General features: G+C 50.1%; 13 protein-coding genes across 13 annotated transcripts in view; 9 read left to right on the top strand and 4 right to left on the bottom strand.

Annotated features, from left to right (window-relative positions):
• Positions 1 to 843, top strand: part of Asppvi_008772 (uncharacterized protein) — a gene marked incomplete at both ends in the record, with an annotated part of 3,030 nt that extends 2,187 nt beyond the window's left edge. The window contains one exon of the mRNA XM_043304637.1: positions 4 to 843. Within this exon, the coding sequence (XP_043160572.1) occupies positions 4 to 843 (840 nt within the window). The remainder of the gene's footprint in view (positions 1 to 3) is intronic.
• Positions 844 to 1,671: 828 nt separating this feature from the next.
• On the top strand, positions 1,672 to 4,797 carry Asppvi_008773 (glycoside hydrolase family 35 protein; the record flags this gene model as incomplete). Its single annotated transcript, XM_043304638.1, has 4 exons — positions 1,672 to 1,912; positions 1,977 to 3,053; positions 3,105 to 3,603; positions 3,663 to 4,797. The coding sequence occupies 4 exons, from the start codon at positions 1,672 to 1,674 to the stop codon at positions 4,795 to 4,797; spliced, it is 2,952 nt and encodes a 983-aa protein (XP_043160573.1).
• Positions 4,798 to 5,489: 692 nt separating this feature from the next.
• ptyA (putative tyrosine/serine protein phosphatase) lies at positions 5,490 to 6,641 on the top strand (the record flags this gene model as incomplete). The annotated part of the gene is made up of 5 exons (XM_043304639.1): positions 5,490 to 5,608; positions 5,672 to 5,708; positions 5,763 to 5,842; positions 5,893 to 6,084; positions 6,146 to 6,641. 5 exons carry the CDS (start codon positions 5,490 to 5,492, stop codon positions 6,639 to 6,641), a joined length of 924 nt encoding a protein of 307 aa, XP_043160574.1.
• A 307-nt stretch (positions 6,642 to 6,948) lies between these two features.
• On the bottom strand, positions 6,949 to 8,024 carry Asppvi_008775 (Frag1/DRAM/Sfk1 family protein; the record flags this gene model as incomplete). The annotated part of the gene is made up of 5 exons (XM_043304640.1): positions 6,949 to 7,193; positions 7,241 to 7,446; positions 7,496 to 7,765; positions 7,830 to 7,911; positions 7,970 to 8,024. 5 exons carry the CDS (start codon positions 8,022 to 8,024, stop codon positions 6,949 to 6,951), a joined length of 858 nt encoding a protein of 285 aa, XP_043160575.1.
• A 1,336-nt stretch (positions 8,025 to 9,360) lies between these two features.
• Asppvi_008776 (uncharacterized protein) lies at positions 9,361 to 10,530 on the bottom strand (the record flags this gene model as incomplete). Its single annotated transcript, XM_043304641.1, has 1 exon — positions 9,361 to 10,530. The coding sequence occupies one exon, from the start codon at positions 10,528 to 10,530 to the stop codon at positions 9,361 to 9,363; it is 1,170 nt and encodes a 389-aa protein (XP_043160576.1).
• Positions 10,531 to 10,556: 26 nt separating this feature from the next.
• Asppvi_008777 (putative COPII vesicles protein Yip3) lies at positions 10,557 to 11,081 on the bottom strand (the record flags this gene model as incomplete). The annotated part of the gene is made up of 1 exon (XM_043304642.1): positions 10,557 to 11,081. One exon carries the CDS (start codon positions 11,079 to 11,081, stop codon positions 10,557 to 10,559), a length of 525 nt encoding a protein of 174 aa, XP_043160577.1.
• A 1,391-nt stretch (positions 11,082 to 12,472) lies between these two features.
• On the top strand, positions 12,473 to 13,819 carry Asppvi_008778 (putative endoplasmic reticulum DnaJ domain protein Erj5; the record flags this gene model as incomplete). Its single annotated transcript, XM_043304643.1, has 3 exons — positions 12,473 to 12,545; positions 12,631 to 12,696; positions 12,762 to 13,819. The coding sequence occupies 3 exons, from the start codon at positions 12,473 to 12,475 to the stop codon at positions 13,817 to 13,819; spliced, it is 1,197 nt and encodes a 398-aa protein (XP_043160578.1).
• A 641-nt stretch (positions 13,820 to 14,460) lies between these two features.
• Positions 14,461 to 14,925, bottom strand: Asppvi_008779 (uncharacterized protein; the record flags this gene model as incomplete). Its single annotated transcript, XM_043304644.1, has 1 exon — positions 14,461 to 14,925. One exon carries the CDS (start codon positions 14,923 to 14,925, stop codon positions 14,461 to 14,463), a length of 465 nt encoding a protein of 154 aa, XP_043160579.1.
• A 777-nt stretch (positions 14,926 to 15,702) lies between these two features.
• Positions 15,703 to 16,545, top strand: Asppvi_008780 (putative DnaJ chaperone (Caj1); the record flags this gene model as incomplete). The annotated part of the gene is made up of 3 exons (XM_043304645.1): positions 15,703 to 15,786; positions 15,839 to 15,906; positions 15,963 to 16,545. 3 exons carry the CDS (start codon positions 15,703 to 15,705, stop codon positions 16,543 to 16,545), a joined length of 735 nt encoding a protein of 244 aa, XP_043160580.1.
• An 818-nt stretch (positions 16,546 to 17,363) lies between these two features.
• On the top strand, positions 17,364 to 18,451 carry sec53 (phosphomannomutase SEC53; the record flags this gene model as incomplete). The annotated part of the gene is made up of 5 exons (XM_043304646.1): positions 17,364 to 17,468; positions 17,543 to 17,605; positions 17,656 to 17,972; positions 18,056 to 18,130; positions 18,202 to 18,451. 5 exons carry the CDS (start codon positions 17,364 to 17,366, stop codon positions 18,449 to 18,451), a joined length of 810 nt encoding a protein of 269 aa, XP_043160581.1.
• A 387-nt stretch (positions 18,452 to 18,838) lies between these two features.
• Positions 18,839 to 19,957, top strand: Asppvi_008782 (CCDC90 family protein; the record flags this gene model as incomplete). The annotated part of the gene is made up of 3 exons (XM_043304647.1): positions 18,839 to 19,385; positions 19,512 to 19,845; positions 19,900 to 19,957. 3 exons carry the CDS (start codon positions 18,839 to 18,841, stop codon positions 19,955 to 19,957), a joined length of 939 nt encoding a protein of 312 aa, XP_043160582.1.
• Positions 19,958 to 21,361: 1,404 nt separating this feature from the next.
• Asppvi_008783 (uncharacterized protein) lies at positions 21,362 to 22,852 on the top strand (the record flags this gene model as incomplete). The annotated part of the gene is made up of 1 exon (XM_043304648.1): positions 21,362 to 22,852. One exon carries the CDS (start codon positions 21,362 to 21,364, stop codon positions 22,850 to 22,852), a length of 1,491 nt encoding a protein of 496 aa, XP_043160583.1.
• Positions 22,853 to 23,146: 294 nt separating this feature from the next.
• On the top strand, positions 23,147 to 27,817 carry Asppvi_008784 (putative SNF2 family helicase/ATPase; the record flags this gene model as incomplete). The annotated part of the gene is made up of 5 exons (XM_043304649.1): positions 23,147 to 23,180; positions 23,246 to 23,445; positions 23,515 to 26,728; positions 26,786 to 27,240; positions 27,296 to 27,817. The coding sequence occupies 5 exons, from the start codon at positions 23,147 to 23,149 to the stop codon at positions 27,815 to 27,817; spliced, it is 4,425 nt and encodes a 1,474-aa protein (XP_043160584.1).
• Positions 27,818 to 27,872: the final 55 nt, after the last annotated feature.

The following is a 27,872-nucleotide window of genomic DNA, read 5'->3' on the forward strand; positions in this document are numbered from 1 at the left end:
CAGGCCGAAGCTCCCCAGGCCGAAGCTCCCCAGGCCGAAGCTCCTCAGGCCGAAGCACCCCAGGCCAAACCTCCTCGGGCGGAAGTTCCTCAGGTTGAAGCTCCCCAAGCTGAACCTGCTACGACTGAAGCTGCTACCGAGGCCGAGGAACATCCCGTAGAGCAACCGGCCATTATCGACACTGCACAGCCCCAGCCTGCTGAGGATGAAGAGAAGATCGTCGCGCCAGGAGCCGCTGGAGAGGAAGGGCATCCGCTTGAGCGACGCGGATCCAGACTCAAAACTTGGTTCAAAGGCCGGGTGGGTCGCCGCCGATCTAATGGTGCGGAACGTGAGTCTCCACGAGAGACAGAAGGCGAGGGGGCAAGAAACGCAAGCACAGGGTTCGCTGGAGGTGCGGCGCTGGCAGGCACAGATTCACGCGGTGCGGCACTCCGATCTCATCCTGTCACAGGCAATGATCTTGCCACGATGCAGAGGATGTCTGTTGACGAAGGTAGTTTAGGAAACGAGGCCACGCGGCGTGGGTCAAGCGGCATAGCTGAGCAGAATGGTGAGAACAGGAAGCCATCACGCCTGAGATCCAGCTTCATGAAGATTGTGTCTGGCGGTTCGCAGGATAACAAGACTAACGGTGTATCGAAGCCAAGTGATGATCGACGAGCTGCTTCAGAATCTGCCGAAGAGAGTGGCGTTCGTAACCCTGAAGGCTCCAACGCATCCACCGCCACAAAAGAAGAACTGCGAGAGAGCGCCGCTGATCATGGACTACCTGTGCCTCCAGCCATTGGCAAGCATGCCACCAACGGTAGTCGTGAATCGCGATTCTCCGAGGACTTGTGATGCAATCTGCCTTTGCGCACTGATATGTAACATCTCTGCCTTCTCGTATCTGTATTTGCCGAGCTTTGGGTCTTTCCTTTCTATACCTCGCGTCGTCTCCTTGGAGTTCCATTAGGAGGAATGTTTTCGGGCGTCGGTGGTCTGTGGTTATCGGGGAGGTCAAATTTGGGAACTAATTGGGGTTCAACGTTTCTGGCGCAATCCGTTCTAGTGACTTTAGTTATTGGTAAATATTTCATCATTTCAATCATATTTCTGTTATACGAGTGACGTTTTCTCTAAGCGTTGGAAGAAATGACCAACCGTTGAAGCTTATGGCGGATAAGGATCATTCTATCACATCTTTCAATTGGAATGGCTTTACTTTCATTCAACCTTCGGCATTAATCGAGACGAATAGCCCAGGGCTATACCGAATAAAAAAACAACAGTCGAACTCATTTCGTGAGGGTCCCCTATTGTCGAAATGTCTAATTCCCCCACAATTTCTCTCCGAGACTTCTTCTCTCCCCCGCATTCATAGATTAAATCCTACCCAAGACAACCATCACTACCCAATCGCGCTCGTCCGTCGATCTTCCCCTGCTGTCATCGGAGAAATGGAGCGTGCATGCTTGTTAGCTTCATCAAGCCGGCTACTACTCGATCAGGGACATCCACCAATCCCTACACATCACCGGAGTAACACTGTCGCGAAACCCGAAAGATGGCCGTCGCGTCCTTAAGTCCATGCGACCTTTTTATTGTGGAGGAACCTGTCCCCCATTTCGCAGCTATGGACAAGGATAGTCGTCTCGACTGCAACCTGGCGCAATTGGCGAGGCGAATATGCGAGTCTTTAGCTTCCTATTTTTGCTCCTCCTGGGTATCCTGACGGGTGATGGTTTGGTGTCAGGAACGGATAATGGCAAGACTACCGACGTGACATGGGACAAGTACAGTCTGTCCGTCAAGGGGCAGAGACTGTTTGTCTTCTCGGGTGAATTCCACTACCAGAGACTTCCTGTGCCGGAGCTGTGGTTGGATGTCTTTCAGAAATTGCGGGCCAATGGCTTCAATGCCATCTCAGGTATGAGTCTTATCCTGCCATTATGCTTGGGTGAGTCCTACAGAGGACTAAAAGGGTGGGTTAGTGTACTTCTTTTGGAGCTTCCACAGCGCCTCGGAGGGCGAATTCGACTTTAAGACCGGAGCCCATGACATCCAGCGGTTGTTCGATTACGCCAAAGAAGCGGGTTTGTATGTGATCGCAAGAGCCGGCCCGTATTGCAACGCAGAGACCTCCGCTGGTGGGTTTGCCCTTTGGGCAGCGAACGGCCAGATGGGTAATGAGCGGACGAGCGATGAGGCATACTACGAAAAATGGCGGCCGTGGATCTTGGAGGTCGGCAAGATCATTGCGAAGAACCAGATCACTTATGGTGGGCCTGTGATTCTCAATCAACACGAGAATGAGCTCACGGAGACGACGTACAATCCGAACAATACCCTGGTTGTCTACATGAAACAGATTTCGCAGGTGTTTGAGGAGGCTGGGATTGTTGTTCCAAGCTCCCACAATGAGAAGGGCATGCGAGGCGTCAGCTGGTCGACAGACTACCACAACGTAGGAGGCGCGGTCAACGTTTATGGTTTGGACTCGTACCCTGGTGGTCTCTCGTGCACGAATCCCAACACTGGATTCAAACTCGTGCGGACGTACTATCAATGGTTCCAGAACTACTCCTTCACGCAACCCGAGTATATGCCCGAGTTCGAGGGTGGGTGGTTCCAGCCCTGGGGCGGGTATTTCTATGACACCTGCGCCACGGAGCTGTCGCCGGAGTTCCCTGATGTCTATTACAAGAACAACATCGGCTCTCGGGTGACATTGCAGAGCATCTACATGACGTACGGTGGAACCAACTGGGGCCACAGCGCCGCTCCAGTCGTGTACACTTCCTACGACTATGCCGCTCCTCTCCGCGAGACTCGAGAGATTCGGGACAAATTGAAACAGACCAAGCTTATTGGTCTCTTCACCCGTGTGTCGGCTGACCTCTTGAAGACCTATATGGAAGGTAATGGTACTGGTTACACTAGCGACAGTAGCATCTACACTTGGTCGCTTAGAAATCCCGACACGAACGCCGGATTTTACGTGCTTGCACACAGCACCAGCTCATCTCGCGATGTGACTACCTTCTCCCTCAACGTCACCACCTCAGCCGGTATGGCGCTCGCGTGCAGTTCCTTCCTGACTTGTTGCTAAGTGGACTTAGGTGCCATCTCCATCCCGGACATCGAGCTGAATGGTCGCCAGAGCATGATTGTAGTGACCGACTTCAATATCGGGGATAACTCGACTCTCCTGTTTTCATCCGCTGAAGTCTTGACGTACGCCAACCTCGATGTAAATGTCATTGTCTTCTACTTGAATGTGGGCCAGAAGGGGACCTTCGCGTTCAAGCATGAACCGAAGCTCGCTTTCCAAACATACGGCAATAGCAACATCACTGCCTCGGAGTCTAGCTACGGTACGCAGTATTCCTACATGCAGGGAGAGGGTATCACTGCGGTGAAGTTCTCCAATGGTGTGTTGGCCTACCTCCTTGACAAAGAATCTGCCTGGAGTTTCTTTGCGCCTCCGACTACGTCAAGCCCGCAGGTTGCCCCCAACGAGCACATACTGGTTCAAGGACCGTACCTGGTTCGCGGGGCTTCCATCAACCACGATACCGTGGAGATCACCGGTGACAACGCAAACACCACATCTATTGAGTGAGTGAGACTGCAGGGCTTTCCGGCCCTTGTCATGAGAGAGACTGACCGTAAGATAGAGTGTACATTGGTGACGCGCAGGTCAATAGAGTCAAATGGAATGGGAAGACAATCAAGACAAGAAAGACTGCGTACGGAAGTCTGATCGGAACTGTACCTGGAGCGGAAGATGTTGCGATTTCACTTCCTTCGTTAGACTCCTGGACGGCCCAAGACACTCTTCCGGAAATCCAGCCGGATTATGATGATTCCAAATGGACTATCTGCAACAAGACCACCTCGGTAAATGCGATCGCTCCGCTCTCTCTCCCCGTTCTCTACTCCGGTGACTACGGCTACCATGCGGGCACCAAGGTCTACCGCGGTCGTTTCGACGGGCGCAACGTAACCGGCGCGAATGTGACTGTGCAGAACGGTGCAGCCGCTGGGTGGGCAGCGTGGGTGAACGGGGCATATGCCGGCGGATCCGCGGGCAGCCCTAGCCGTGCTGCGACGTCGGCTGTTCTCACTTTCAACAGCTCGTCGCTCAGGGATCGTGACAACGTCCTAACAGTGGTCACGGATTATACCGGCCATGATCAAAACAGCGTGGGGCCAAAGGGAACACAAAATCCGCGGGGGATCCTGGGCGCCACCTTGATTGGAGGGGGCAACTTTACATCTTGGCGCATTCAGGGCAACGCAGGTGGCGAGAAGAACATTGACCCGGTACGTGGCCCGATGAACGAGGGCGGGCTGTATGGTGAGCGTATGGGCTGGCATCTGCCCGCGTACAAGGCACCCAAATCCGCACTAAAGAGCAGCCCTCTAGACGGGGTATCCGGAGCTGAGGGTCGTTTCTACACAACCACGTTCAAGTTGAAGCTCGATAAAGATCTGGATGTCCCCATCGGACTCCAGCTGGGAGCCCCCGAAGGCACACAGGCGGTAGTCCAGGTCTTCATGAACGGATATCAGTTTGGCCATTACCTCCCACATATCGGACCGCAGAGTCTCTTCCCTTTCCCGCCAGGTGTGATCAACAACCGCGGGGAGAACACGCTGGCGATCAGCATGTGGGCGTTGACTGATGCGGGAGCGAAGCTGGACAAGGTGGAGCTGGTGGCGTATGGAAAGTATCGCAGTGGGTTTGACTTCAATCAGGACTGGAGCTATCTGCAGCCGGGCTGGAAAGACCGAAGCCAGTATGCATGAAAGGCCGCCGTCAGAAAGCCGGTTGGTAGCTTCTGGGGATGGGTTGCTGCAGTCTGGCCAGAGTCTTAGAGCACAGGAGTTGTGGATATTCGTGGGAGTATCTAGACTGTCATGAAGACAAAGAAGTGGATTAAATCATTTCGACAATTCAACTCCATATCCAGCGATCCATCCGGAGTAGAAGCCGTCGGGCCGTGACTAGTGCCATTTTTCCCTCGCTTTTTCCTCTCCACCGCCAGTTTGAGGGGATCCGCATAGTATGCTTAATCCTGACTGCTCTGTCCAATCAATCAATGCATCATCAGTCAGTCTGTCTGTCTATCCCGTCTGTCTTGTATCTTCCTTCATCCTGATCCTCATCCTCATCCTCATCCTCGTCCTCGTCCTCCTTCATCTCCATTCTCATCTTCGTCTCCTCAGTCTCTCGTTCTTTTGACCTAGTTCCGTCAGTTTATTGCTTTGTCCGTCTATTTCTGTCATGGACACTGTATAAGACTGTAGCCCGTCTACCCACTACCGATAACAACCCGACTTATTGTCTTGAACCTCGCGTCCGGTCGTTGATCCTGTTGATGGGTAAATCAACTCGCTTCTTGGATTTTGTTCTCGCTTCATCTATGATACCCATATTCGTTCACCCTTCTTAATAATTTGTGCTTCCTCGTTCCCTTTCCGTCATCTCAGCAATCGCCATGACCACCTATCTTCCCCGCCAATCCAGCGTCGATCTAGACTCGGCCGATCGGCCCTTCGACAATATCATCAACTTTCGTGATGTCGGACGGTCGATCAATCAATTGATGGGATCTCGGTATGTCTGATATTACCTTGTCATCAATTGCATTTGCTGACGGTATATGGCATGACTGCGCAGCATCCTAAAAGAAGGTGTCCTTTTCCGAAGTGCAAGGGTGCGCATGAGACTTAGGATCCATTGTCACTGTTTCATTGCTAACAAACAACAGCTGGACGATGCCTCAGAACGAGATAGACGGCGCCTAGCGGAAGAGCTACATATTTCAACCGTCCTGGATCTCAGATCGATGTATGGATGGCAAAGCGTTCATATAGGCATACTGATGCTGACACTGACAGGACCGAGCACGAAATGGCCACTCGGAAACATCGCGGCGAGGATGCTCTCAACCCAGAGCAACCGTCTCTCCCTCCTACGGAGGCCAACGAGCATCTCATGCAGATCCCCGGTGTGCAACGGTCCCTGATCAGTTTAACGGGCAGAGCGTTCGAACGCGCCCTACTATGGCGCTTGGACTGGTATAACCTCATGTATGCGCCCCCCCGGCCCCCCCGACTCTGCGACCTGGTGTGCAGCTATTGATATCTACAGACGAGTTCTCGCCCTCGTAGCTTCGGGCTACCGCACCGAAGCGGTCACCATCGTGGGCCAGCAGGTCATGGCGCCGCGGGGCCTGATCGGGCTCGGCCAGGACACGCTGGACAGCAGCACGGCGGAGATCCGCGAGATCTTCGAGCTGCTCGTGTCGCCGGCCACGTACCCGGTCCTTGTGCACTGCACGCAGGGCAAGGACCGCACGGGTCTGATTGTGCTTCTGCTTCTGCTCCTTGTGCCGGAGGTGTCGGCGGATGCGATCGCGGCGGACTACGTCAAGTCGGAGCCGGAGTTGGTCGTTGAGTTCGAGGAGCGCATGAGGGAGATCCGCGTGCTGGGCTTGGATGAGGAGTATACCAAGTGTCCGCCGGGGTTTACGCAGCAGATCCGGGCCCATTTGGATGCGAAATACGGCGGGGTTGAAGGGTATCTGACGTCTGTTGGGATTGATCGCGAGAAGCAGGAGTTGATCAGGCAGCGGTTGCTCGCATAGCCTTCAGTCGTTTTCGTTTATTTCTATCTGATGATGGATGTACATTTTTAGCTGGGATATCATATTTGTAATTACAGGCGGATATCATGCATGGATTCTAGATTTTAGCAACTTCGGACAAACGAGCAATTATATTAATATATAGTTAAGGAGTTGTATGTATGTCCATAGAAAGCAACCATTAAGAGACCAAGGTATCATTATCTAACATGTTCAATGCATTGTTGTACAGCCAGCAGCATATCAAATCAAATAAGAAAAAGGCTATCATCCATGTGTATCGTGATTATCGTCAAGAATGCCGGTTTTAGTAACCGGTAGAGCGCTGCCCGCGGTAGTAGTTGGCGTTGGGCCCGGTAGAATCCGTCGTCAGGGGCTCCTCAACCACGTAACCTCCACTGGCCCCGTTGCGATGAGGATGAGGAGCATTGGGCCCCTCGTGGGCCATTTCGAGGCGCTTTTCACCCTGAGGGATGTGGCGACGCGTTCGCACAGAGGGTAGGAGATCGACCACAAAGGAGAGTATATATCCTGTGAAAACAAAAGCAATAACTGCGGATATTAGCAACGAATAATTCAGACAAGAATTCAGAACATACCCCATTCCAAGACAGCGGCCACGTTTTTCTTGCCAGAGTTACGGCGAGTGCAGATACCAAAGGCAATGGCCAGTGCGACCTCAATAATCACAAACGCGAGTTTGATCAGAAAGCTCGCGAACAAAATACGATGCTGCGAGCGATAGAAGATTCCCAGCCACAGATACTCGGCGCAGATGAGCAGAGCGCTGACCAGGTATCCGACACTAAAGTAATCAGTTATTCATTTCCGCAAAGCGCAAAGATGTCGCTTACATGAACATGACCAGGAATCCATCGTGTAAATGCGAATGATGCAGCGTATCATAGCACGAGAGTAGGATCAATCCCAGTGCGCCAGCGACAGCGAAGAATATCGAAGCGACAGCGCAGAACTTGTCAAACCAGCCCCTGTTCGGCACCAACTGCCCGGAGTGCCGCAGCCAGCGTTCTGAAACGAAGGACAAATCCAAGAAGACAACGGTGATGACGCTGCCAGTGATGAACAGAGGTTTCAACCCCTCCGCTCCAATGTCAGATATATATCTATCAGTCTCTGTCAGCATCAATGAAGGAAAGCGCAAGCGAAAGCACGAAATGAGCGACATACGCAATGGTTTGTCCGGCTTCCATACTGGGGTAGATAGGCGACCCAAGTACAACCCAGTTTCCGAGCATCGCAAGCAGCATGGCTAGACAAAACCATCAAGTTAGCATAACTTTGACCTGTCGGCGAACAGGAATCCCTACCAAGCCACATGCAAGCCGATATCACTGGAAAGATCCAAAATGATATAATCCACATGTTGCTATGTTGATCTTTTATTGGTTGATGACGTTGTTCGATCAAGATGTCGACGTCGGTGACAGAATTTGAAAATAGGACGGACAATCTCGAGCTCAGAAGAATGACAGMGGCTCTCTGCTATGGCAATACTACAAGTCTACAACACATATCAGTAAGGCCAGTTCAAGCCATCCTTCACTTTAAATGCGAAGCGGGATCGGACGCACCGGATACGGCGGATGTGGCTTAGATCAAACTCTCAGGATGTGGAAAGCTTGGCTTTGACGAATACTGCAGGCAGCGGTAAATGCAATAATGCGTGGATGACGACAATCCCTCCAATTGACCCTTAAGGCGGTTTGTTGTATCCCTAATTCTGCTGGCTATCGGTGGTTCAATGGTAAAGGAGGAACAAGGGATGGGATAAGCAAGGCAGACACTGCGTGGTTCAAATCAAGGATGTATCGATGAACAAATATGGTGACAGCCTAGCAGCAGCCTGAGGTCAAAGGGAAGTTAGAAGGTAAAGGGAGGAAGGAAAAGCCTACAGAACTGTCTTTGGATACTCTGCACGCTGATCATAAATATTTAGCCTCTCCCATCTTTTTAAATAATATCCCGAAGAAATCAGGAATGATTTCACCACCGAGTCAGTCCATCGACGTCATCGGGCAGAGCCATTGTCGATCTTCCGGAATGCAAACTGAAGGACTAGAAAAGGCTGTGTACCTCTCTATTATGATCCGTTATTTGTCATCCATAAAGCCAACTTGAAGCTTGTATCGGTTCCTCTTCTCCCCGGTTTGCCGTCTATTCTCCCTGGTGTCGACTACAGCTTGGCTGTGTTCCGTAGACTACTCGAGAGTGCACAGAGTAGGCAGCAAGTATCACCTTCGGGTCCGCAGTCTGAGCCACAAACCACTCTATCCTTATGACTCTGAATTTCTCTTTATCATTCGCAAATCCTTGTCAATCGTCCTGACAGCCAGCTATCCTGCAGTTGCACGCTCTTCCATACCTTACCCGCACAGCTGCCATGTGCACAAACTGACTCGGGACCTCATCCCGGTTACACAATACGGTTACTGCCACCAGGGGGCTATTGTTCCACAGCTGCGCTCCATCACATAGTCTATTGTCTTAGAATTAATCAGAATTGAAAATTAATGTAACCTTTAACCAAGTCACCGCTCTAGTTCAGAACTCCATACGTTTTTGTTTGCCAAATACCCACTGGGCCGCCCCAACCGAAACACACAAGAGACACAGAAAGGCACAATCCATCGAGGGCGTCTCCACCAGATAAGGAAAAAGGAAATGAAGGGGCACAGAGCGGGGGTATGTTTGTATGCTTTCAAGAACGACGAGATCGTGGGGGAACTACCCTCGCGCCGACCCCGCTGGCTGCAGCAGGCCGACTCTGAAGACCAGTTGGAACTCTTCGTCGCACCACGTCGACAATGTGTATCTTGTCACCGTCATTGTCAGATCCGCTGTCGTCTTCGTCACTTTCGCTACTCGAATCGCCCTTGGCCAAATTTGAGGGCGCATGCTGACGACTCAGCGGTTGTCGATCGCCAAGAACAGACCCAGGACTTGCCTGGTATGCCATATGGCCGGGATAGCTTTGAGATCCCGCACGGACGGTTGCGGAAGCATATGGTGCCTGGTACGGAGGCACCCGCTGTGGCTCGTGAGGAAGGATGCGTGCATATGGAGGGTTCTGGAAGGTCGCCGGTGGAAGAGGGCTGGGGAAGGTGAGGGGAATATCTGACCGAAATTCGCGTGGAACGGATGAGTAAGGCGGCGGCCCCGACATTCGAGGTTGCAGGTTAGGCACGGTGGACGTTCGTGGTAGTACAGGAGAATGGTCCCTGGCCGATGCGCCCGAAGTCCGCGCCCTCGACTCATACATCTCCTTCTTGTCGGTCACAAAAGTACGGGGTACGCTACCGTTTGGGGCGGTAGATCCATGCCGCATTGTCCCGAGATTTCCCAGTCCCCCGTTTGAGGAGCTCTCTACCGGCCTCAGGGGCCTGCTGTCGGTAGACGCTGCCTTGGGAACCCTGTTTCTCTGTCCGACGTCTTCCATACCGCCAGTTTGCTTCCGTTTTCGTTCGAGGGCGTCCAACTCCCGTTGCGAAAGTCGTACATTATTCTGGCCCAGTATCTGCGCGCGCCGTATCCGTTCCAGGGCCTTGTCTACCAGCCACTCTTCATCGTCTTTCATCGCTAATTGCACTGCATATGCCACCGTTCTGTCCGAATCGTCGTACAGATCAAAGTCTATGCCGTCGACCGAGTGCACATCGTCAGCAGATACGTCGTGATCCTCATTGCGCCTTGGCCACCCAATCCTCCGTTGCTCAGCAGCATACAAAGCGCGACCACGTCGCAGAAGATACTCCTCAGCCCCGCTGTCAATCTCCTGAATCCGCACATTATTAGTATCCATCCACTGAGCCGCCTGTCTCCCGCTGGATCTCCCCACTCGTGCCCCCGGTGGTCTTCCCCATCGGGGCATACCGTAAGGAGCTCGCGGCCGACCACCTAGACCGCCTCCTCGGAAAAAGCATTCTCGATTGGTTTATCCATAAATGCGGCATGACCGAAGACAGTCACGCCAGTGGCTCCGATGAGCCAGAGCGCAGTGGCTATGGGGGAAGCATAAAGTCCCAGAGGAACGGCAACGATCAGCAGACCGGTGTATAGCTGAGAGGTGTTGAATCGGGCAAAGCCCAAATCAAGATCACGGCCCTGGAGCTTGCCAATTCCGTACAGACCGCCAGCAACTAACAGGATGACAAGAAGCAATGACAGATTGGTCAGCAAGCTGTAAATGCTGAGCATGACAAAGACGGCGGCATAGTTGCTCGAGAAATAGGCTAGGTTGTAGTTCACACGGCTTTGAACTTCGGCGAAGTTTGCAGGCTTCGAAATGCGCTTGACGTCCAGGAACTCCGAGATGGGTCGGAGATTGGAGAAACGCGAGGTAAGAGATTGCGAGCGGACACTATTGAAGCGATCACCGAATCGCGAGGCAATCGCGTCAATAGGGAACTGAATCGGACTCATTGTGAGATGGTTGACAGGATGATTTCCGGATGGAAATAAATTCTGAAGTAGTAATCGACGGTCAAGGAGAAATCGGAGAGGATTGGGAGGAAAGAAGTAGACGTGAATCGAGTCAATGAGCAGAGGAGCAAGCAAAAGGGGTGAATAGCTAAAGCAAAAGTTGACAGGTTTATCTGGCCCGAAGATATGAGGAAGCCTAGAGAGGTAAAGAGTGAAAAATCACTGGAACCTTCAGCCTAGCCACGTTTGGTTCGTATTTTTGGTTCCGGCGCTGCAACAGGCACAAGGGGCTTAGCTTTAGTACCTAGTAGCGTTTTTAAGCCACCGCCGTCCAAGACTCCTTCACGGAGTAGACTGGATCCCTGAAGATTGAAGATACCTAGGGGAGCAAGGCCTCTTGATTCTCCTCTAGTAGTAGTGCCTAGACTTTTGATGGTAATGGCAGTCGTAACGGTATGAGGTTACGTTTGACTCTGCCTCACACTTCCCAAGACCCTAATAATAGAAGTGGTCGGTGCCTGGAAGCGGAAGAGTCCACAGATTCTGGGTCGAGACACGAAAGCCGAACCGCGAACGAGAAATTGTAGAATCAATGATGAAAGGAAAACGGCAGAGGACAACATAACAAGATCCGAACTCTCGTTCGGATTAAGCCTCCTCCATGATCAAACCCCTTTCCTCTCTAAACATAGCCTTGGCGGGTTGCCAGCCGAAACAGATGCCTCAGGATGCCTGGTACATCTGTAGACCGGAGTATCTTAGGCAAAGACGAAAAAGAAGGGAGTCTTCGAGACTAGGTACTATGACAGGGAAATGCTTGCATTTAAACCCACACTCTACGATCTCCAACTATTAACTTATTCGCCTTGATGATGAATCATACCCATCGGATTCATCACATCTAGAATCAAGATGGCTGTTGAAACCCCTCATCTCCGTATGGCATTCATTTCTCCCCATGCCTAAGGCTTCAATATCATCTCCATTATTGGTCCACGTTTTTCCCCTCTGCAGAGTGGATCACGCGTAGCCCACAGCGATTTCGTGTCAGTGAAGTACTTTGATGGCTTGGTAAGATCTACGGAGTAGGTACTTTCGAAGGCAGCTGGCTTCATACGGAGTATCCACGGAGTAGATAACTTCCTATCCCCATTCAGGAAAACGTATCTTACCCTGTACAACTGTATTACCGCCGACCGCCTTTCGATGTATTGGATTGTGGACAGATCATAGTTTACCAAAAGCGGTAACTCTAAATTATGTGCGGTGCTCACTCCACCATTTCTCAACTTTTTGTCCGTTTCGTTTCCTGAGAAGAGTCAAGACTAGACTTCTATTTGATTCCTTGTTCGGGCCATTGCGGCATTGACCGCTTCCCCTCTGTGCCCATAATGAAGCCTCTTGCTCTTCGCTTGTTTGTGTTCGCTGTTCTACTTGTTTTTGCTGCTGCTTGGACTAAAGAAGGTTTGTCTTTTTTCACCCCCTTTGTATCACCCTCGATTCCCTTGCGAACACAGAAAATTGTTGCATCAATGCTAATACCGTTAAGATTATGAAATCTTCCGACTCAACGACGAGGTCACGGCCACCGAAGGTGCTAATGTGACCTTTTATGGTACGTCCTTCTTTACTTGTCTCTCACGTGCGCATTCACATCTCATTCCCTCCTTTTCTTGATAGACTTCCTCGGTGTGCGCCCCAATGCCAACCAGGAGGAATTGAACAAGGCCTACCGCAAGAAATCCAGACTTCTCCATCCCGACAAGGTCAAGCGATCCTTCATCGCCAACCGTTCCAAGGACAAGGGCAGAGCCAAAACCACCAAGCAGGGCGTCCATGTCAACAAGGGTCCCTCCCAGCGCGAAATTGCTGCTGCTGTCAAGGAAGCCCATGAACGGGCCGCTCGCTTGAACACCGTCGCCAACATCCTCCGCGGGCCCAGTCGTGAGCGTTACGATCACTTTTTGAAGAATGGGTTTCCCAAGTGGAAGGGCACCGGCTACTATTACTCTCGATTCCGCCCGGGTCTAGGAAGTGTGCTTGTTGGGCTCTTTCTCGTTTTCGGTGGTGGTGCTCATTATGCAGCCCTCGTTCTCAGCTGGAAGCGGCAGCGGGAATTCGTCGACCGGTACATTCGTCAAGCGAGAAGGGCCGCCTGGGGTGATGAACTTGGCGTCCGTGGTATTCCTGGCGTCGACGCCGCCAGCGTTGCCGCCCCTGCTCCACCTCCTGAGCAAGGAGAAGCGACTGCAATTCCTATGAACCGGCGCCAGAAGCGCATGATGGAGCGCGAAAACCGCAAGGAAACCAAGAAAGGTTCAAAGGCATCACCTCGCGGCTCCGGCACTGCAACACCCACCACTGAGTCTGTCCAGCCAACTGGCGAGAGGAAACGGGTTGTTGCTGAAAATGGAAAGGTGCTGATCGTCGATTCCATTGGGAATGTCTTCCTCGAAGAGGAGACCGAAGACGGAGAACGCCAGGAATACCTGCTCGATGTTGATGAAATCCAGCGACCGACTATCCGTGACACAATGGTGTTCCGCGTCCCGATCTGGTTGTACCAGCAGACCGTGGGCAAACTGACTGCAACTCCGACCACGGGAGAGCACGAACTCGACGCTGAGGAAGAATTTTCAGAGGCCACGGAGCAAGAGGCCCAGGATGGCAACAGTTCTGCTCTCAGGTCCAATAGCGGTGCGTCTCGACGGAGAGGCAAACGGTCACAAAGGTCCTGAGCCAGCCTGTCCCCAGGATGTGTGCGCAATTGTCAAGGTCAAGCCTTGGCGTATACTACTCTTCCCGAGGCATTCTCGGCGAGAAAGCATTGTATACATGTATATCAATTTAGACATAAAAAGCTACCACTCCAAATCTTATGCCACGCAATACCTTCATCTTCGCAAGAAGTTGACTCTAATGTTGCTGCAACTACACTCATTGTCTCCTAGAAAGCCCTTGGACAGCAACCATGTCTATTAAATGCAGGCTGATCTTCACTAATCTGTTTGCGAACAGGCCGTGCCGTCGCATCGTCTCAACCTGAAAAGAGTGGCTAGAGAGATGCAACAGCAAAGACAGGCAAGCTAGGCCATAGAGACCCTTGGGCGGAAAGTCATTGTTTACCAGGACGCATGCGTAAGCTTTAAATGTATGGCATTGCAGACAGCCTCCCAATAATAGCTGATATAAATCATCAACGGTTGTCGCAAAGAAACAAGAAATCCATTATGTGGATCGAGTACATGTAGTCATCGTCATTGTCATAGTCATGATTGTTCGTAGCGTTCTTCATATCACCATTCTGCATGGATAGCGTGTCAAAGCTTACCGCCAATTGCAGCTGAGCTTCCTTGAGTCTGCTGGGCAACCCTCAGTATTACAGGAACATTTTAGCGACGTTCATGAGTTTATTGAGGTTGTCATGCATGCCACTCTCGCCGACCTTTCCAGCACCGGAGGAGTGACCACTCAAGCTATGCGGTAGGCGGATACCGATCATGGCCAGCAGTTTCTGCAGTACGCCACTCGTGAGCAGAGGGATGATGACCATGAACAAGACCTTTGCAGGGTGACGGCGCGCATAGTTGTAGATGTCGCGAAAGAGGCGCTTGATATAGTGGATTACGCGCTGGATAAACCCAGCTCGAGGCCGTGCGCGTCTCGACGATGATGAGGACAGCACCGATGGGCTTGAACGACCAGCGCGACTGTAGCCACCTAGGCTGAAAATCGATGGAGCCGAATGGCGAGAGTGCGAAGTGGAATAGACAGATCGACGAGACGGAGAGCGTCGGCGAACATGGCCAGATGAAGTAGTCGATCTTCCATCAAACCAGCCCATTTTTTTCAATCAATGTTGGGACAGCCTGAAATTTCTCAGAGAAAAGAATCAACCTTAAAGCCAGAGAGGCCTGGAGTAAGGCACAGGTAGCTGCTGAATTATGGACCCAAATTGAGCTGCAATATCTGCCCCTCAGTCGTCTTCTGTGCGCAATTCAGCTGGATCGAAAGTGGATACGCAGTCAATTGATGCAAATGCACGAAATTCCAGTTCTAGGCCCAGTGCAGAAGATGTCTCCACTACTTGAATTGGAAGATGTCCTGCCAAGATCTCTATATAAGATCAGAAGTCCTGGCAAAGTCACCGTAAACAATGATCAGCGGCCTAGTATTTCATGCAATTGAGAGATCGCAGCAAGCAAAGGCTGGAGACAAGACGGGGGAGTTGCCAAAGTGATTCCATTTTTGAGACAAAAAAACCGGAAGCCAAAAGGAGCTGCTTGCACCAGCTAAACTGACATGCGTTAGTAGAGAGCTGACGGGTGGCTGGTAATGAGCAGAATGATCCTCATTGGTGGTTGTTCTTCAGGGGGTGTTGCACAGCGGATGAGCATTGCGTCCTTATTTTCAAGGCATCAACTACCGACGTCATCGGCTTGAAAGAAGCCAGCACATGGTAAGTCTTGAATTTCTCCAGTTCGCTACGTTGTTATGCATCTAGAAATTCTTCAAATTTGACCTCGCAGCTAGTTCATTTGAAACAGGAATAGAGCTATTCCGCCGCCGCTTAGTTTTGCACGACTCGAGGATCTTCTCTGAGAACGCTTTAACAGTCAATATGCCTAGTAAGACATCAACCCTAGTCTTACCTGGAGAGGATGATCAAAGACTGACAATGAAGAATCAGGGCGACCTGATTATTGTAATACTGCTCTTTTCTTAGTGGTTAAACTGATTGGAGCTGCGCTCATAAGGATACAGACAAAATTCTGGGTGTCTCCCCCGACGCCACTCAACAACAGATTCGGACTGCATACAAAAGGTGGGCAAAGGCCTCGGATCCTATCGAGGCGTTCAATAACAGTCAATAATCTGCAGAGAATCTTTGAAATCCCATCCCGATCGAGTGCCTGCCGATTCACCAGAGCGACCCGCCCGTACTCGGAGATTCCAAGAGATCAATGATGCTTATTATACTCTTTCTGACCAGACACGTCGGCGAGAATATGACGCCCTAAGAGCAGCAGAGGCATACGAAGAGCCAGCGGAGGAAGTGCCTCGGGGTGGCGCCGGCGGCTTCCCATGGTCTGCCTTTGGATTTGGCACCACCACCACAGACAGCGAGCAACGAGCCTCCGAGCAATTTGGGTCTGTGTTCGAGGAGATGTTACGGGAAGAAGGACTTGCCGAGGATACCGATGCCGATGGCCAACGTCGTACCAGGCCTACATCACGCTTTTGGTCTGTTGTGGGTGGTATCAGCGGTGGTGCTTTAGGATTCATTGTGGCAAATACTCCCGGTGCTTTGGCTGGTGCCGTAGCAGGGAACCGCCTTGGTGCTGTCCGAGACGCAAAAGGCAAGAGTGTCTACGAGGTTTTCCTCGAGCTTCCGCAGTCTGAAAGAGCCCGACTACTGAGCGAATTGGCAGCCAAGGTCTTCCAGACTACTCTGGGTCGCTAGGCGATTTGCGCCACACTAGCTAGTTTCATGTGGCGTGTTCAGTTCGTAGTCTAGGGGAGTGCATATGGCTTCATTTCTGGAATATTTGGAGGATTTGGGAATAGATTTAACGCACTGTGCTTAACGCTAATACGTAGTATCTGCCATTAGTCCCTTGACACGATTCATATAGTTGCATAATCTAATAGCAAACACTCCTAGTCCGTCGCACTATCTATTTTCACGCTCAGTCACGGGGACGGCCACAGAATAGTGAAGCATTGGGCGGTGATGCCCACCGTGTACTTTCATTTTTCTCCACGTTTGGGGTTTCGAGATTGGTACATATTCATTGATATGCGATCTACTTCCAAGTTGTTTATCTTCTGTAATTGGCCCACCAATAATACAAGCCATATGGAATGTTCCTCATAGGTGGTGGATGAAGTACCTACTCTCCCTTTCTGTGCTGCTAATCTGGTTATCGATAAGAAGATCCAGGCCCACAGATGTACCCTACAGGCTACAGCGAAGGATTGCTGGGCCCCCTGACTGAGGCTTTGACCGCTTCGAGCTTGTTTGCCTTGGTGCCTGAACCAACAAGCACTTAAGGTACTCCTGTCTAGGCCCCGCTAGCCCCTCTTCTCACCGCATGCGGATACGCCACGTTCCTGAGGTTTACCAGAGGCATTGATATTTAATAGTTCTTTGGTCCCGCAGTCTTGTATCCTCTGCGAATTTTGTCTGTCTTTGATCCCTAGCTCTCTTTTGCACAGACATTGCACCGAAAATTTCATTGATTAGATTCAACAATATCAATTTKAGAAACATACATCATCATGGCTACCGAAGCTGCGAGTATTTACCCGGCTCTCCAGGACCGCCCTATTAAAAACACAATTTGTCTGTTCGATGTTGATGAGACGCTGACACCTGCGAGACGGGTACGTTAATTTACCAATGAAGATTCTCAATCCCGAGTCCATGAGCTGATGGTCACCAATTCTCTGCCTACCAGACCGTTACCCCCGAGATGCTCATGCTTCTTTCGCAATTGCGCCACAAGTGTGCCATTGGATACGTCAGTTAACCCATTCACTGGATCTCGACGTCCAATCTCACCCTCTGCAGGTCGGCGGTTCCAATCTTGCCAAGCAACAAGAACAACTTGGAACGGCCGCTACGGACGTGACCTCCCTTTTCGATTTCTGCTTCCCGGAGAATGGTTTGATGGCTTTTCGTCTGGGCAAGCCTCTTGCCAGCACCAGCTTCATCGACTGGATCGGCGAGGAGAAATATCAGAAGCTGGTGAACTTTATCCTCAGATACTTTGCGGACTTGCAGTTGCCCAAGAAGCGTGGTACCTTCATTGAGTTCCGTAATGGAATGATCAATGTTAGTCCTATTGGCAGAAACGCAAGTGTTGAAGAGAGAAACGAGTTCGAAGCGTATGTATACAAATCTGCGCTCGGCCAGCCATTGAGAACACAGATGGCATCTGCGAATATCAGTCGGCTAACAATTACAGCAGATATGACAAAGAACACCACATCAGATCAGATATGGTCAATGCGCTGAAGAAGGAGTTTCCTGATTATGGCCTCACGTAAGTGAATCATAATGGCAATAGTAGAAATACTGCGCTCCAGAATAATGATTCTAACAATGAATCTGCAGCTACTCTATCGGCGGCCAGATTTCTTTTGACGTCTTCCCCACTGGCTGGGATAAGACCTATTGCCTGCGGCACGTTGAAGCTGAGAAAGAAATTACTGGGGTTGAGTACACAACAATTCACTTCTTCGGAGATAAATGCTTTCCTGGAGGTAATGACTACGAGATCTACTCAGACCCGCGCACAATAGGCCATTCCGTACATGGTCCTGATGATACCATGCAGCAGCTTAAGGAATTGTTCCAGCTATGAAGCGTGTTATTTCTTTTTCATCTTTCGTGCCGACTTTGGGGCACATTCGAATGAGACATACAGCGATATCCTTCCCACTGTTTGTGACATAGCTGAAGAGTTATAATAATGATGCATAGACATAACTCTTGCAATTGTAATTCAATCGCGCCTTCTATGCAATCATACTTCTCCAATGAGAAGCTGGAAATCACATGTAATCCCAAAATGCACTAGTGCTGCGATAAATATACTCTGTGTTAGTCATCGGCAATGCCCGCACCCCCGGTTGACTGCGAGTACTCCGTAAGAGGCGACTATCCGACGAAGCATAAAAGTTTACAAGTTTATGCTTCTGCTGCTCCCTCCTTCCCCGATGAGTCGTCATTGTGCTGATATACTCTGAGGATGGCGCCGCAGAAATCTGTCACAGAAGTCCCGCGCTCACTTCTCCCTCGTCTGACCTGGAACGGCTCCTCTACCCGGATTACGGTCACTCCACCCCAAGGCAACGCTCTCTCGACTTTGCGACCCCAACCCCAGCAGCGCATACAAAATTTGAATCCTGTGTGTCAACAACTACGTTCTCTGTCCCTTTATACACATCAAGCCCGCTTTTCCCCCGCAGTGTCTTGGGACCTTAGCCCGACAACGCTGATTGCAAGATGCCCGTCTACGTCACCGAGCGCCCGGCAAAACCGTCCAGCTCTCGAGGACCTCGACAGTCCTATCAGGTATAATGGAGTATATGTAGCTACTTTCAAGCCAGCGCGGCGCGCCTTTCACGCCTCGGCTTCTCGGCAGCGGGAGCATCACTTCGATACATTGAGATTCGTCCAACGGCTTAAGGATGAAGGATTCAGCGAAGAGCAAGCCGTCGCAATGATGAGGGTCCTGAACGATGTCATCCAAGAATCAATACAGCAGTTGACGCGGACAATGGTTCTTCGGGAAGGTTGGTCAGCTCCTTGTTTGTCCCGACTTGGCCATGCCTTACGATCAGGTCCTTTTGGAACTTTGGCTGCGATCGTATCCTCTTTGTTGCTCCTCTTTATTCTCAGGCGCTGACGACGCATTGTAGATACTGAACGCTCAGCATACACACAGAAAGTCGACTTTGCTAAACTCCGCTCCGAGCTATTAAACGCAGATTCGACCGAAGCGCAGTTGACTCGGTCATCCCACGAAAAGATTGCTGCGGATCTTGCGAAACTTAACTCACGTCTACGAGACGAGATTGGACGAACCCAAGCCTCTGTTCGGCTTGATTTGAACCTTGAAAAAGGGCGTATCCGAGAAGAAGCGAACGGCCAAGAGATGCGCATCAAAGAGACTGAAACACGAATCGAGCAGGAAGTTGCAGGGCTGCGAGAGCGCGTTGAGGCTGTGAAGTTCTCGACCTTACAATGGCTTATGTATGGCTCCTTTACTATATTCTCTCAAGGCTGGCTAACATATTATACTTTCAGGGGTGTTTGCACCGGTACAGCCGCTCTCATTCTCGGTGCCTGGCGTCTTTTCATGTGATTCATCGGCGCTTGAGTCCGACTCAATTCGGTATCGACTTCTTCACTACTCCAATCTTACCGTCGGGTTGTAGTTCTTGTATATAATACTCCGCTCCTTTTGCTCAAATAGAACAAACTGAGAGGAAGGAAGGTCCGTTTGGATTTGTGGAGTGTGATGACCGCCCACCTGGACCTCAAAAGATACTTTGTATAATTTTAAAGCGTTGTTTCGATATGTTCTCCAACGAAAGTGAGTCGTGGAATTGACATTGACAAAGGAGAGCGGTTCACAAATTGTAAGGACATTTCGATTGCATAAACAGTCACATTACGACGATATACGCCATCAGACGCAGGTTCTTTCTAAACCGGAATAGGTCATTCTGCTGTCCAGGGGATGTGTTGTGTCGGTCTTTCTCAAAGGGGCAGGTCGATTGTCTAGTGTGTGACATGACTTCTGTGCCGCATGGCTTATCAACTCTTCCAATTAACGTCAACTACCACATAGCACATCAGAGAGCCGTCGCACTCCTTGCAGGCTAGCGTTTATTTTCATGACTTCTGACTTGATATCATGGTATGATAATCTTATCCCCCTGCAACGCTCATATTGGATCAACAAGAACGCTACTGAGCGGGGAAGACGAGGCGCAAGCATATCTACATGTGGCCGACGGGGCCCCTGTATAGCTCCGTCGCTGATAGACCCAGCCATGGCACGATCCGAAATGGAGCAGGGATATGGATCTAGTCGCGGCTTCCTTTTAGGATGCTCCATGTCCCACGCACAGGTGATCAGGATGCTTGTTTCGGTGCTATTTCTCAGCTGTTGCTTTACAGTGAGTTTTGCGACCATTCGGCGATACCGAAGAATATCCAAGGTCGACGCGAAAGAACTTTCGCTGGATGATATTACAATATACAAAGAGTCAAGATTGGATACCTGTTCAGAATTAGAACCTTCTGTGTCATTGGATTGGAATAGAAATCAAGAAGATTTCGTCCGGAAGTGCCCCTGCCAAATAAAGATCGTCTGCATGGCGCTGTCGCTCATGCTTTGTGCCGCCCTCATATGGCTTGGATATCTGCCTTTGGAGTGTTTATCTGGTATTGCAACTGGTCAGGTTTCAGCTTCTATCTCCAAGACAACACAAGTGTTGGAGGTCTTTCAAGTGTACCAACCTGTTTCGACCACTGGAGGCGCAGATTCTGCATGCAATGATGAGATACTTCTTATGGATCATGTCTTTGCGTATAGCTATGGCAAACCTTTCGTAGGTCAGTGGATATCCTCGCGGATTGTTGGCTCTGATGTTGATTCTAGTAACAAGGATATTACAATCCACCCAAATGTGACTTTGACACTGTTCGAATTAACCTCACTGTGACTTCGAAAGGTCGGCAATATGATCGATTAGCGATCATGTACCTTGGGGATGCAGAGGTATTCCGTACATCGACAGCTGAACCAACTACAAATGGGATTGTCTGGACATACATTAAGGAGATGTCTCAGTACAATGCACTGTGGAAAGAACGACAAAAGCTAATCTTTGATTTGGGTAATCTGATATCCGACGTCTACACAGGCAGTTTCAATGCCACACTTACTGCCGTCTTCTCTCAACGGGGCACTACTATTAGAACAGCAGACATGATTCTACCGATATCAGCGCGGAAATCAGCGTCTAATGCATCGAGTGCATTCATTGTGCCTTCAGACAATGCAGAGATAGCCTACCAGTTCCCCTCCAACGCCGCCCGTGCCATTGTGTCAGTTTCTGCATGTGGACAGTCCACAGAGGAGTTCTGGTGGTCTAACGTGTTCTCGCCCGACACAGAATCATTCGTCAACACGGTTGGCGAACTCTACGGGTATTCACCCTTTCGTGAAATCCAGCTCTATATCGACGGTGTGCTTGCTGGGGTCATCTGGCCTTTCCCAATTATCTTCACAGGGGGCGTCGCGCCCGGCTTCTGGCGTCCAATAGTTGGAATTGATGCTTTTGACCTGCGACAGCCCGAGATAGACATCTCGCCATTTCTTCCTCTTCTGACTGATGGGCGCGAACATTCTTTTGAAATAAAGATCGTGGGCTTGGAAATCCAAGCGAATGGGACTGCCAGACTTTCTGATTCTGTCGGCTCTTACTGGGTGGTCACGGGAAACATCTTTTTGTACCTGGAGGAGGATGCACCGTATTCAAAAACTGATCAATCTCAGAAGGAGCCTAAAATAATCTCTCCGACACCAAAGTTTACGATTACGCGATTTGTCACCAAAGATGAGAAAGGCGTTAACGATACACTCTCGTACTCTGTTGTTGCTGAAAGGACTCTCAGTATTACCTCGACCCAATTCACCTGGCATCAGTCCTTGAAGTACTCCAATTCAGGTCTGCTGAACCAGAACGGATTGAGCCAAGCGAATCACCAACTCACGTCCGGGAATATATTAGCTGCAAAAATTGGAGTCAATGGGACTACTGAGGATCTGACCTTCGAATATCCTCTATTTGTCAACACAACATATGGCATCACTGACACTGAGCTCACCATAAAAGCCCATATGAATAGAGGTCTTGATATAGCGGCGACAGGAGTTACTGGTATCTCTACCTATACCCTGACTTCGGGGCCATTGCGGTTGCACACTAGACAATGGGGCAGCGCATTCTACCATTCAGTCACAGGTGGCGGGTCGACATCCGCTGGAGATACAACTGATGTTTTCGAGAGCATTGCTGAACAATCGTATCACAGAACCGTCCGCGCTATCAATGGAAGTGTTGTCTCTGATACAGATGTCCGGCCACAGACTGCTTCATTTCAAGCAATTCAGGGTATTCTGTCATCATCAGGCAGAGACAGCGTGAGAAGCATCATCGGAAGAGGGCCTGGAGGCGAGAACTAACACTCAATGTAAAGCTCCTCGGAGGCAGGTAGACCTAGTTGAAATATCTCACTCCCAAGCACTGATGAGCTGAATGAAACATAATTTTCCTACATATCTTTGGTGCTTAATTGAGTTTAAAGCCATACCTTACTTTACCAATAGAAAAGTGAGTTTTGCCACTCTCCCCAGAACCAGGGGGACCTCGATAACTATATCACGTGATTTTTATGATAAGATTGCCTTATCGCCATTCATCTTCCTACTTTGTACTTGATGCATGGTGGCGCTTTGTACAGACGAAACAGTTGCAGGATGGCTGTGGTGATGGAAGAAGTTTGCTATTCAGGTACGCCGACTTCCCTTTCTCTAATGCGATTTGCTGATTGATTGCTAATCCTTTACAACCTGCAGGTAGAGTGCCTGATAGCTTAGCCACTGCTTTTGCGCAAAGCGGGCGACTTGCGCAAAGTGGGCAACTCGAGAGCGATGGTCCTCCCAGCAAGCGTCGCAAACTGACATCAGCACCCCAGAGTCTTCGAGACGTGAGGGGCGCATCAGAAAATGGTGTTCCCAATGGATATATTGCGTTGGCGCGCTTTGATCTAAGCCTGGTATGTAAATGGCCACAATCATGGACCAAATACAGTTGAGAGCCGCGACTGACTTAAACAATCTATCAGAAATTCGCTCACACAAATCCTCTTTTGGAGGGACATATTGATGATACTTTGACGCCATTACCCCGCCTTCCTGTTGTCCTCCAGAGTGCCGGAAACCGCCGACATTTGGCCAGTTGGACTCACGAGTCGACCTCGTATGACTGTTTCGAGCTAGAGATAGCTACATTGCCGGAGCGAGAGACCGTGTACGAAGAGTCTTCGACTAGTACTCAATTACTAGAGTTTGGGAAACACCTCGAGTCCGCTCATCGCCTTGTTTGCGCCGATCAATTTTATAAGAAGGCTCCGATCGCATGTTATCAATGTACTCTCCATTGTTCAACAGATAGAAAGTCATTTCGGCTCGAGACAATTATTTTATGGAGAGATTCTCTGGATATTATCGATGAAAAGCTGCTAAATGCCGGGGCACTCGAAACTTTCGCGAAATATGTGCTACAGCGTGATGCCGAGGTGTACAACAAGGCGCGCAATATGGGTTTCGCGCCAGCAGCCATTTGGTCGCCTCGAGATTTCTACGATAATGTCCATGTTCCTCAAGACACACCCGAGTCATCTGCAGAAATCAAGTCCGACTTGATACATTGTCGACTTTATCCATTCCAAAGGAGAGCAGTACGATGGCTACTCGAAAGGGAAGGTGTAAAACTTCAGGAGAACGGACACGTGCTTCCTCTGGACGACAAAACGGCGAGTGAACTGCCAACTTCGTTCGAGAAGCGTACGGACGCTGAGGGGGAAACGTACTATGTTAGCCCTTTGTTCATGACTGTCACATCCGATCTTTCCAATTGGTACGCGCCGGCGGACTATCTCAAGGGCGGCATCCTTGCTGAAGAGATGGGACTGGGCAAGACTGTGGAAATGATTAGTCTGATGTGTCTCCATCGTCGTTCCTTGCAACCTGATATGGACTTGTACATCGGTGGAATGAGACAATCCGGTGCAACATTGATCATCACACCTCCTGCTATTCTCCAGCAATGGATGGAGGAAATTCAGTTGCATGCACCGGCTCTCCACGTTCTTCACTATACAGGTATAAATCGCCATCAGAAGCTTTCAGACCGCGAACTTGTTGAACTACTTGCCGACCAAGATGTCGTTCTCACCACGTATGATGTCCTTGCACGGGAGATCCATTATGCCGGTGATGCTCCAAAACGTAATTTGCGACACGAGAAAAGATTTCAGCCACGAAAATCACCTCTTGTTAAAATATCATGGTGGCGAGTCTGTCTTGACGAAGCTCAAATGATCGAGAGCGGCGTGAGCAATGCAGCAAAGGTCGCACGTCTGATACCTCGCCAGAACGCGTGGGCTGTGACCGGTACACCTCTTCGGAAAGATATTTCTGACCTTCTCGGCCTTTTGCTTTTTCTTCATTATGAACCGTTCTGTGGGTTTGTATGGAATAGGCTCTGTCGATCGTTTCAGTCTGTGCTCTCCGGCATTGTTAGTCGAGTCGCTCTTCGGCACAGCAAAGATCATGTTCGCAGTGAGCTTGATTTGCCTTCCCAAAAGAGATTTGTGATCACTATTCCTTTCACAGCGGTCGAAGAACAGCATTATGGACAGTTATTCGAGCAAATGGCCGAAGATTGTGGCCTAGATCTGTCCGGTGCGCCACTTAAAGACGATTGGAATCCCGAGGACCAATCCGTTGTCGAGAAGATGCGCAGTTGGCTAATGAGGCTCCGTCAAGCATGTCTCTATCCGGCTGGAAGTAGTCGGCGTGTCTTAGGTTTCGGTGGCGGTCCGCTACGTTCTGTTGCCGAAGTTCTTGAGATAATGATCGACCAGAATGATGCTCTTGTCCATGCAGAAGAGCGCACTCTCGTGCTGTCTCAGCTCCGACGGGGGCAGCTACTGGAAAATGCGTTGCGTCGTCAACAAGCGCTTGATCTTTGGACAAAATCATATGAACGGTCCAGTGCACTGGTCAAGGAATGTCGCTCCCGGCTCCAGTTAGAGCGTGCTAAGAGTCGAGCCACGGCCAACGACGTGGGCCAAGGCGGAGCGACAGATGATCCAGTGAGCGATAACGAAGTTGATGAGGCGGACAAGAATACTCGCGTTAGTGCGTACCGTCAAAGGCTGCGTGCTGCCCTTGAGATTCAGCACATTTCGATATTCTTTATCGGAAATGCGTTTTATCAGATCAGGACAGATCCGAAGCTTACTGAACCGGACTCAGAGGAATTCAAGCGCCTCGAGAAACGCGAAACTGAGGCTTATGAAGAGGCCAAGTTGATTCGGATGGAGATACTATCTGACGTTTCTCGTAAAGTTGCTCGCTATATGAGAGTGATCAGAGAGAAATCGGAGAGGAAGCAGTTTGTGGTTATCCCGAAAATGAAGCCACAGCTTTACAGCAAAGGACTGGAGTCCCGCCGCATATTCGACAGATATGAGGAGTTCTGTGAAGTGATGAATAAACACGCTGCACAGTACAATGAATGGCGCGATATCATGGTCAAGTTACTCTCACAGTCGCTAATTGACCAGGAGGATGAATCAGAGCTCGAAGGAAATGAGTACGAAAGGTCAACAAAACATCAAGACGAGATGTATGTTTATATGGAAGCTCTGCGCGCCATGTTTGCAGACCGTCACGATGCTCTCACTGGTCAACAGAATGTCCTCATCGCTCACGAGGTGAAAGGTGGCATTATTCAGGCTCAGCAAGGGGAGGGGCCGTCCCCAGGGCTATTTCTTTCGGTGATGAACACCCGCAGTGCGTTGAAACCGGCGCCTGCGCTTGGTTCTCTTCGTGGCATCATCAGCGAGCTTCGCAGTCTTGCGACCTCCCTTGAATGGCAAGGAAGCGGGGGAAGCTCTCGCGCTCTTGCCGAGTTAGAACTTGTCAACTCAGTCCTCCAACATGCTGCCAAGATGGCTGCTGAGCAGAACAAAGTGTCATCGAATCTAGAGAGGGAAGTGGAGATGTTCCGGGACACTATGAATAACCGCCTCGAGTACTACCGTCAGCTGCAACAAATATCCGATACTGTTGCTCCTTATGACGAGGAGAGTGTCGGTAAACCGTTGGATGAAGATTTATATACAGCAAAGCTTAAGCAAGAGAATGATATAGATGCAAAGATATCCACCCTAAGGTCGAAACATCGTTACCTTCTACATCTGAGAGACGACTCAGGGGTCGATAATGCATCGAGGATTTGTGTTATATGTCAGTCCAGCTTTGAAATTGGTAAGTACATGTGCTTTATTTTTCTAAGCTGAGACTTCATTTCGCTTACATCTATAGGGGTGTTGACCGTTTGTGGTCATAAATACTGCAAAGATTGTCTGCGCATATGGTGGAACCAACATCGCACTTGTCCTACCTGCAAAAGGAGACTCAAGGTCAATGATTTTCACCAGATCACTTACAAACCCGAAGAGTTCGTGGTGCAGGAGGAGAAGACGCCCAAACTTGAATCAGGTCGTTCATCGAACAGCTTTATTTACTCTGACATCAGCTCGGGGACGCTCAAAGAGATTAAGAACATCGATCTTGAGGCCTCGTTTGGCACCAAGATCGACACTCTGGCCCGTCATATTCTTTGGCTACGCGAGCATGACCCTGGTGCGAAATCGATTATATTCTCTCAATATAAGACTTTCCTTGAGGTGTTGGGGACCGCCTTTGCCCGGTTTAAGATTGGGTACAGTAGCATCGACAATGCAGATGGTATAGAAAGGTTCAAGAGCGACCCAGCGGTATGTTTCCCCAGAGCCCGCGTGTTGCTGTATCTTACTGATAATTGTCCTTCAGGTCGAGTGCTTCTTTCTACATGCAAAAGCGCAGTCGTCTGGTCTTAACCTGGTCAATGCTACTCATGTTTTTCTCTGCGAACCACTTGTCAACACTGCGATTGAGCTTCAGGCCATCGCCCGTGTGCATCGAATCGGTCAGCATCGGCCTACTACCGTCTGGATGTATCTCGTATCTGATACCGTTGAGCAATCAATCTACGAGTTATCAGTCTCTCGCCGCCTAGCTCATATTGTCCAGAAGGAGAAAGTGAAAGAGTCACTGGACGACCCTGGAGCCGTATTMAAAAATCTGACTGAAACAGCCATTGATTCGGCAAACTCCTTAGAAGTACAAGATGCGGCACTGGCAAAGCTGATGACAAAAGGAACAGCCGGGGGAGAGCTCGTGAAGAAGGACGATCTATGGCAATGCCTTTTTGGCAATGCTACCCAGAAGATGGATCTGAGGGCGGACGGGGAGGTGGCGAGGTTTTTGCGAGGTGATGCAGCAGAGAAAAGAAGGGCCGATGCTTCTTCATGATCCTACGATATATAATGACTGATGAGTTGCCTTATATGACGATAGATGTAAATAC

This window comes from Aspergillus pseudoviridinutans (assembly GCF_018340605.1).
Source record: "Aspergillus pseudoviridinutans IFM 55266 DNA, scaffold_6, whole genome shotgun sequence".
In the NCBI taxonomy this organism is placed as follows: domain Eukaryota; kingdom Fungi; phylum Ascomycota; class Eurotiomycetes; order Eurotiales; family Aspergillaceae; genus Aspergillus; species Aspergillus pseudoviridinutans.